Source organism: Arachis hypogaea, chromosome 8 (assembly GCF_003086295.3).
Source record: "Arachis hypogaea cultivar Tifrunner chromosome 8, arahy.Tifrunner.gnm2.J5K5, whole genome shotgun sequence".
NCBI lineage: Eukaryota > Viridiplantae > Streptophyta > Magnoliopsida > Fabales > Fabaceae > Arachis > Arachis hypogaea.
In genome coordinates this window covers 43,575,479-43,585,126 of record NC_092043.1, presented here as the reverse complement: position 1 = coordinate 43,585,126, position 9,648 = coordinate 43,575,479, and the positions used below count along the sequence as shown (strand labels likewise).

The window sequence follows — 9,648 nt, the reverse complement described above, 5'->3', positions numbered from 1 at the left end:
AATTATATTTTACTATTTTCTTACTTTGATTAAGGAAAATGAGATGTTATTAGAATGTAAAATTGAATAGAAAATTTTCACCACTGTTTGACAAATTGTATTTTTAAGAATAATAGCAAAAGCTTTTCAATGAAGTATTTTGAGAATATCAATTGTTAGCTAATTATTAACTGATTTTTATTACTCTATAAATGATTAATATCAAAATATCAATCTTTTAAAATATATTATCATTATACCATTTTTGTGCTACAATAATGTTATTGCAGTATAACCGTGGCATATTAATATTGAGTTAACGACTTTGTATATAAAGTGAAAAAGTTGATAAAGTAATAAAATAAGAATTTAATTATTATGACAGTATTTGAAAAGGAGATAGAGACTAAGATAAAGATATAAAGTATATTGGATTATGTTATGTTTCAGTCTCATATTTGGTTTGGAAATGAATTTTTTATTTTTTTTAATATTTAAGGGAATAAAATATAATTTTTTACTATTAATTTTATAAGTAAAATAAAAAATAAATATGACAAAAAGAGTAATGAAGAGTTAGATTAAACAATTGACATTATTCAATTTTTTCTCCACGAGAAAAAAATATTATAAAAGTTTCAGCTTTTGTCTCTAAAAATTTTAGTCTTGTGTCTCTATTTTTTAGAGATGTTCAAGGAACTGAAATTTTGTGTCCCAAGCCTCTGATAACCAAATACAATATTAAGGTCTAATTTGGGTAAACAACTTAATTAAGTTCATTTTGAAAAAATAGCTTAAACAATAAATGACTATATTAAAAGTAGCTTATAAATAAGTTATTTTGTATTTGGATTTTTAGTTCTAAAAATATTTATTTTATAGAAATATGATAAAAATTAGTAATATTATGAGAGCAGTTATTTTTTAAACTTCTTTATAAACTTCTAAATAGTTTCTTAAAAAGTTACAATTTGATTTTGAAAATTACACCAAACACTAATACTAGTATACTACTACTCTTCATAAGTCAAAAATTTAAAAAAGTTACTTTTGACGCTTTTCAAACGAGTCTTTAAGTCTAAATCTCAACAAATAAGCGCACCCTATTAGATTAAGATAGTAACATACACATTTCATGATAGTTATAAATCCAATGATAATTAACCTTTCGTTTTATCATTTAACCAACTTCCTTAATTTAAACCATCTAAATTCTTCAAAGAGGTATTTTGGCAATAAATTTCAACAAGAAGAGTAACTTTCACCGTTTTAAAACAGCTTAATTTGGGCCTATAAAATCTAATCTGCAGTTTTAAAATGCTTCTGTTTGTGCATTTGCGCACAATTCCTCTAATTAAACAGCTATCATCCCCGAACGTGCTGCAAACATCTACAAGGAATCTCTTTGACTCCTAAAGTTCAGATTGGAACCATACAGTTAGATTTTGTTACGCATGGCTAGTTAATTAGTTGCAGAGCTATAGAGACTCAGTGAACTTTGAATGTGCACTGATTTATGTATGCAAAAGTGTAGGAAGTTAGTTGGAAGAAGGCGAATATAATAGTTAGTTAGAGGAGTTAGTTAGAAGTTAACAACTTGACTCAGAGAGTTAGTTGAGCTTCATTCTCTACTGAAAAAGTTCAGATCAATGCATGAATCACACTCTCCCCCCTCGGTTTCCATTTCCCTCTTTCTTGTGTTGTAAGCTTCTCTCTGTCTTTCTCAAACTATATTTTCCACAAGGTGCCGTGAGCCATTGCAATGCAGCTACACCTTCCTTCTCATCTTCGATTCTTTTTCTCTCTGTCCTCATCTAGTTTCTTTCTTCTCTTCTCTTCAACTCATATACGATAGAGCTGAGATGAGAACGTTGACATCCATGCATGGAGTGATGAGTTCCGATCACGAGTTCTAGAGAAGAAGGTTATATTGCATTGTTGATTGCATTCAACATTTCGTTGAGCTAGTTTCTGATTCAATGGATCCAACAAATCAAAGCACCTCAATTAACGGCCTTCATCTTGTTAGAGATATAAGCATGGATCGGCTGGTTTGACTAGAAATCCAATAAATTTGACTCCCAATCAGTTCGGTACAATTTTTAAACTGTTTAAAGAGAAGAACCAGTCAAAATCGGTAAGAAGATGAAAATCGATTTAACCGAACCGTTTGAAAGAAAATTTTAGAATTGATGAAGATGTTTAAATTTGGATTTTCTGTATGGTCTCCATGCTGTCTTTGTCACTAAAGTATATTGTTCTTTAGTATTTTAAATGCTAATTATTAATTATAGTTAAAAAGTTCATTCAATTAGTGTAATTATTATGAAAAAAGTTAAAGCTAATTTTAAAAGAAGAAACACAAATGGATACATAATATTCTTTCAAGTTGATTTTTAAAAAAAGAACACTAATCTTATTTAAAATTTAAAGGTTTATCATTATAATGGACATTTAATATAAAATTCTCAAATTGACTATCAAATATCAAGTGTAAAAAATTGAATAAAAAATTATTATGGGTCAAATTTAATAATTTAGTGGAGACAAATAAATATTATTATTATATACTAATCAATAAAACTCCAAATTGTAGTGGAGCGCTTGCCCCATATCCACAGGAGTAGATCCGTCCATACATGAATTACAGTATTACACTCTCCCCCTCGGTTTCTATTTCCCTCTTTTTTGTGTTGGATCTTCTCGTGTCTGCATGCTGTCTTTGTCATTAAGCTATATTGTTGTTAATTATATAGCAAAAAAGTACAATAATTTTTTAGATATTATTTTAATTTTATATTTATTTATATTTAAATTAATTATATTTTTTATTATTCATAATTATTAATTTAAATATAATTAAATATATATAAATAAAAAAATATCAAATATTTTTATTAATTACAATATAATTATCTTAAATTTTAGGTTTTTGACTATTTTAGATTTTTTATTTAAGTAAGACCAATTTTATCAATTCAACCAATAACTCATCAGTTAAACTAATAAACCAGTAAATTAATAGCCTAATCGGTTCGATTATCAATTCAGTTCTAATAACTATGAATCCAAGTACCTCACTGAACTTAGTGATTTTAGACAACAAAACTACAATTCTTTGACAACAAAAACGCTTGTAATTGGGAAATGGTACATTAGGAGTCAAATATATTGATGATCATCAGCAAAAGTTACGAATGACATAAATTTTATCGGTACACATGCATGGACGAATAATGATGGTATTAAAGAAGGAATAAACTTACTATCTAGAAAGATCTTCACTTATAGACATCTCATTGATAGAGGATGGCGTAAAATTGTTGATATGATCAAAGCTTGACGCACCACCAACTACTTGTACCTGATCAATTATTCTTCTATGTAACATAAATGCTGGCTCTTGTGGAGATGGCATTTCAATTAAGTGGTTATCAAGATATGAAATAATTGTTATCATTGGAGGTCTAACATCTGGATTTTCTTGAACACATAATAATCCAACTTGAATACACTTAATCACTTCAATTTCAAGATAATTTTCTTTTATTTTTTGGTCCAAAATGCTTAATGCTTTGTTTTCTGTCCACTTTTCCCAAACCTGTAAGAAATTTGTTAAACCGTTATTGGAAGAACAAATTGCTCCATGCTAGTATCCCACTCTAAATTAATATAAACAATTAGAAAATAAAATTGCCAGATTTTTTCACTCACATAATTTAGTAGGCCTGAAGCAAGATGATAACAATCATAAGAAGTTAAAATCTTTTTCCCCGTAACAATTCCTAGAATCATAACTCCAAAACTGAAAATATCTGATTTTTCGGAAAAATATCCAAGCATTGCATATTCTGGAGACATATAACCACTGCAAAAACGAAAATATTACACTAATTTAGACATTATCTATTGATGAAATGAACTAAGGAAGGAAAGGAACATTCAAAACTTACAATGTCCCAACAATTTTGTTTGTAATTTCTTGGTCTCGGTCCATTTCCACAATTCTAGCTATGCCAAAGTCCGAAATCTTTGGATTCATACTTGTATCTAACAGGACATTACTTGGTTTAAGATCACGATGAATAATTTTGGGTCGAGAATGCTCATGTAAATAATGAATTCCTCGTGCAACTCCTTTTATAATTTTATAACGCTGAGACCAATTTAACAACTTTTGTTGCTGAGTATCTGCAGAAATTTAAATTAGAAAAGAAGCATAATTTTGTGTGATCAATGATTTAAAATAGCTTTAAACATTCGTATAATGAACTTTGTATGTATAAGAGAGGAAATTCATACCAAATAAAAAGTAATCAAGGCTTCCATTTGGTACATATTCATATATCAGTATCTTCTCTTCATCTTTCAAGCAGAAACCTATGAATGTTACAAGATTCCGATGTTGAAATTTAGCTATCAACAACACCTCATTCTTGAACTCCTTAATGCCTTGTTTAGAAATTTTTGATAATCTTTTTACAGCTACATGTCTCCCATCAGAAAGAATACCCTAATAAAAAATATAGAAATCATTAAGTATTCATCTATAAATCATGATAAATGGGGAAAAAATGTATCATATATATTTTTACCTTATAAACATTTCCAAATCCACCTTTCCCAATCAAGTTCTCAGTTGAAAAGTTATTTGTTGCTGCCTCAATTATAGCCAGATCCATTTGCAATGGCTCCAAAGTACTACCTTCATCACCAACTAGAATAATATATTCGAGTTTTTAAATTGGTTTTGCTCTGATCTTGAACTTCTGTAAGGGAAACATATACTTTAAAATCCTTTCTATGAAAAAAGTTTTACAAACAATACTTACAAATATTTTCTCTGAGAATAGTTTTGTATTTCTTGCTTTCTTTTCTTCTTAACAAATGCCAGCCAGAACATAAGAAGAGCATCCCAGCAACAATAGTGGGAACAACAATCAACAGAATTTTTTTCTGATACCTACCATTTCTCTTTCCTGCATAAAAAATTAACATGTGATTTAGAGACTAAAAATAATGATTTTCATATAAAAATAACGATAACAATTTGATGTCTTACTATAACTTTTAGGGAATTATTTGATGTCAATTATTAATGACTAATATGATCTTATATTTGATTTTTTAGGCGCCACTTGATATCAACAACCTTACATTAATTTCATGCAAAAATCTTGGAAAGACTTAGTTTCATGCTTATTCTAATTTGTTTTGCAAAGGACTAAATTGTTACATCCCTCATGCTAAGCGTATACGAAAATTAACTACCAATATAAAATATATATTGAAATACAAAATACACATTAAAATAAGTTCAACTACATATGTATTCATATATAAATACATGATGGTTGGATTTTTGTGTGCACATAGTATTTCAAAAATGCTATTTGTATACTAATCAGCCACCAAAAGTAGTCACTATATATTTGTATATAAATACAAATATTGTTTAACTCATTTTTAATGTATATGTTGTATTTTAATATGAATTTTATACTAGTAACTAATTTTAATGTACATCTAATATAGTTGTAGCATTTTTGTTGTTCCATATATACCATAAAATATTTTGATAAATAGGGTATTTAAGTCTTTTAATTTATCAAAATATTTTGATAAATTAAGTGATGTTGTTTTAACTAATTTATAGTGAGGGTATAATATTTTTGTATTCGGTTCCACTAGAAAACTAATTAGAAAGTAGTCAACTAGAGCCAATTAGTTGAAAAACAGGAAGTCTGTTATAAAAAAGAAAAAATAATTTTCTACTATTCTAATTTTTCAAATTTTAAAACTAAATATATAAAAGATTGACTTGAGTTGACTTATGTTATAGTTGGCTCTTTAAACTTTTTCTTTTGCATTATATATATATATATATATAAGTTATGTTATGTGTACACTAAAATTAGCCACTAAAGTTAGTCATTACTATAAAATACATGCTGGAATACAAATACACATTGAAGATAAATTAAAGTACACATATATTTATACACAAGTACATTAATGACTGATTTTAAGGGCTAATTTTGGTGTACAAATAGCATTTTTCTGTATATATATATATAGCAACGAAAGTTAGATTTGTGCAGGTTTAATAAATATACTAGCTTTATTATGTATTCCAATTGTATTCTCAAATAAGAAGGGGTGGTGTGTAAACTCTCCCACCTTTGTAAATTCGAATTCTCCCTATTAATATTCCATTTATAACATAATAACATTATTATGTTATGATATTACATATTTCAATTCGATTTGGATACCGGAAAAAAAATCGACTCGGGATTTGTTCAAAACCCAAATTCCAGTAGTCATTTATTTGGTACCCCTTAGGAGCAGAAACTGCCATTCTAACACTTTTTGTTTGTGGATTATATATATATATATATATATATATATATATATATATATATATATATATATATATATATATATATATATATATATATATATATATATACTAGCATGCCACAGATTTTGCTTTGGACATGAATATCCACTTTTCTCTTTTTATCAATTATAATATTATGGACGATTATGTTGCTTTTTTTTTTAAACATTAATCATGTAATGCTTGGATCTAAATTTTACCTCCTGTAGCTCCTGGAGGAAGACTAGCCTGACTAGGTGTCTGGACTCGATCATCATCTCCATGAAATTTGGACAATCCAAACATGATATAGCAGCTAGGATAAAAAACTTTTCCCTCTGGACTTGACAAACAACACCATGGAATTTCATATAGGAAAATGTTCTGTAAGCAAGAGCTGCAATCTCCACTATTTAGATCCGGTGTACATTGGCCGAGAGCATATAGAGTTTGGACACCATTCAGTTTTGCGGTTGCAGTTACATAATTCTTGGTGGTGCTCTCCTCCTTCATATTCGTTATGTCAGATAAAGTGCTCACTAGTGTGAGAGTGAAGGAGTTCTGTTGCTCTCGGTTAAGGTTGGAGGTGTTGGCAATGTTGAACTCATGAAACATGGGACTCGTGTCGTTCCAGGTGGAGAGGGGAGATCGATAGGAGTAGCGAAGAAGGCAATGAGTGTACCAAATGATGGCTTCCTTGGATGAACTACACTCTGAATGTATTCGTTTAGCAGCGGTTTGGACACAGAGTTGACAGAGACTAAGGGACACATCGCCACGGCACATGAAGAGACCGGTAACCGTGTCAGAGGGGCTTTCTCCGCCACCAATGGTGGTCTTGTAGAAGCCAATTTTGTTGGTGGCATTAGAAGACAAGGAAGAGAGGAGGTTCCTGAGGTTAGATTCAAATTGACTGTTCTTGATGATGGTTTCGTTGGTTGAAGTTGAACAGTTGTGGGAAAGATAGCCAAAATCATTTGACAGATTTGTTATAGGAATGAGTCCTACTGGTGCCAGGCTTTTACTTTCACGATAGAAAGGGTACATAGCATACTTCAAGTTGCAGCTGCGGCTGGAACTTGTTGCTTCGTTTCCACCGCACTCTTGTTTAACTTGTTTTATCATGTTGCCTAAACAGGTTCTACAATCTTGAGATGACAGGTTTGGTGTACACTGAGCCAAAGAGTATAGGGACCGAAATCCAGATATTCTTACTTGTTTTGTAGCATACTTCTCTGTAGAACCTTGAGATGCTTTATCTGCAATTTTGTTCAGAGTGTCAAACACTAAATTCATGAAGGTTGCAGACATATTGCTTGACAAGCAAGAACTACTAGAAGGCGTTAAGTCGACTGCCGAGAAGTAAGTGAAGTTATTGGAATATTGAACCATGCACTCGTCATACGAAATTCCTCCCTCTCTGGATGAGGAGCAATCGAATATTCCTTGGTTTGGGTCTGGGAACAAGTAGCTATGGGTTGCTTCTGAGATGCACTTTCCACAAAGTTGAGAAGGGAGGTCACCCCTGCACAAGTAGAGTCCATATATTGTATCAAAGTGGTTTGTGCCAAGGACTTTGGTGCTGTAAAATTCCTTGTTGCCCGTGGTGGCATTGGAAGATAGGTACTTGAAAAGGGTCTTTAGGTTCAACTGGAAAGGACTGTTAGGGGTGGTTTTGTTAAGTGATGAGCAATAGGACCCTGACGAGTGAAAGTCATCTGCATCAACATGGACAAAGATGATAAGGATAAAGAGGAAGCCAAGATTGGAAAAAGCCATGTGAGTTTGCTAAGTGCCTAATTGGTATGAAAAATCTTTGACAGAACTACCATGCCATATTGGATGGATATGCAACCTTGGAGTCAGGAGTATGTATGATCTTCCTAATTTCATAGGCCTTTCTTATTGTTTTGTCTTCCATCGGTGTATCTATTGTAAAATATGTTGATTAATTTTTATTGACTTTTAAACACTTCAATAAATAGAATATGTGACTCAAAATTGTACACTTCAATAAAGAATAATGAACTCCTTTGTCAATAAGTCTAATCCACTAAGATTAAAATCAAAAAGCACAAGTTAATCATGCAGGGGAAGTCAACCTTTTCAGTCTTTGGTATTATGTTGGAAGGTAAATATATATTGAAATATTAATGTAAGATTAGGCTGATTAGCAATTCCTCATTTGACAGATTCCAGTCATGACTCTTGTGCATCTTAGATAACAACTTCTTTTGACTTTAGAGTCCTCCAATAATGTCATCTTCCTAACAAAATAATTTAATGCTAGAAACTGCAGAGAAACTTATAACCTTTTAAAAATATAAAGTGAAAGTAAATAATGTCACAACTACTTTGATTGTGTAAAAACTAAAAAGAATATCAAAATCACCCTTAAAACATACTTCCAAAAATAATACAAATGAATACTAAAAAAAATATTACGTGTACCATTTTTCACCTAGAATATACTCATTCCTGTTTCGGATTTAAAAGTATATAACGAGAAGAGGTAAAGTGGAAAACTACAATAAGTGTGCAGTTTATCCAAAATGTGATGTACACGTGTTGATCCATAATAATAATAAAAGATGTACTGAAATAACATTAATGAAACAATGCTCTCTTAATCAGTTAAACCACATGAACGTTCTCCGAAACTACTTATTTGGCTACATGTTTGACTTTTGAAGCAAACATGTTGTGTTTGATTGAAAAGTAAGCTCTAACTGAATGACCCAAATGTAGAAAGGTTGAATCTATAGAGGGAAATTGATAGGAAATTGTGGTTACATATATAATCAACGAGAGAAGACTCAGAGAGAAGACTCAGCATTCATTATGAATTCTCTCTTACCACTTTCATTCCTACATTCACATTTTATTCTCTTCTGCTTTAACTAACTTTTCCCATCAAGGTTCTACTAGAGTACTCTATCCTCTTTGCCCCCATTTGGTAGTTGTTAGCACCACATGGAGGCTTTCTGATTCTTTTGTGACTTTGGCTTAGATCCTTACCGGTCGTTGTTTCAATATTGTTGCTCGGCCTTGTGAGGGGGTTGCATCACTACTACTACTACCTTGGCTTAATTTTCTAGTATTTAAGAAAAAGGCATATAAGTCTCTCTCTTCATTTATATTCTTGCATTATCCTTTATTATCATATATATCAATCCTTAATTCTCTATGTGGAAGCCTTTTAGTCCACTTTGGGTAGAGGCAAGCCATGGTTGATGAACTTTACCACTATTGACTATCAATAAGTAGTGGTACTTAGTCAGAAATTG

At 30.8% G+C, this 9,648-nt stretch overlaps 1 protein-coding gene across 1 annotated transcript; it reads right to left on the bottom strand.

Moving 5' to 3' along the window:
* Positions 1-1,930: 1,930 nt before the first annotated feature.
* Positions 1,931-8,373, bottom strand: LOC112707625 (cysteine-rich receptor-like protein kinase 25). Its single transcript, XM_025759442.2, has 8 exons — positions 6,583-8,373; positions 4,812-4,958; positions 4,575-4,696; positions 4,282-4,492; positions 3,933-4,170; positions 3,694-3,847; positions 3,246-3,580; positions 1,931-2,086 (listed from the first exon to the last, which is right to left on the bottom strand). Exons 1-8 carry the CDS (start codon positions 8,138-8,140, stop codon positions 2,065-2,067), a joined length of 2,787 nt encoding a protein of 928 aa, XP_025615227.2. The 5' UTR covers positions 8,141-8,373; the 3' UTR covers positions 1,931-2,064.
* Between the last annotated feature and the right edge of the window lie 1,275 nt (positions 8,374-9,648).

What these genes read in the sequence shown, in the direction of transcription:
- LOC112707625 (XM_025759442.2), bottom strand. Translation starts at nt 8,140, where the DNA reads ATGGCTTTTTCCAATCTTGGCTTCCTCTTTATCCTTATCATCTTTGTC. An exon ending in GATTTGGAAATGTTTATAAG is followed by an intron (nt 4,493 to 4,574) that starts GTAAAAATATAT and finishes ATTTTTTATTAG; the next exon opens with GGTATTCTTTCTGATGGGAG. An exon ending in CTTCAGGCCTACTAAATTAT is followed by an intron (nt 3,581 to 3,693) that starts GTGAGTGAAAAA and finishes AATTTCTTACAG; the next exon opens with GTTTGGGAAAAGTGGACAGA.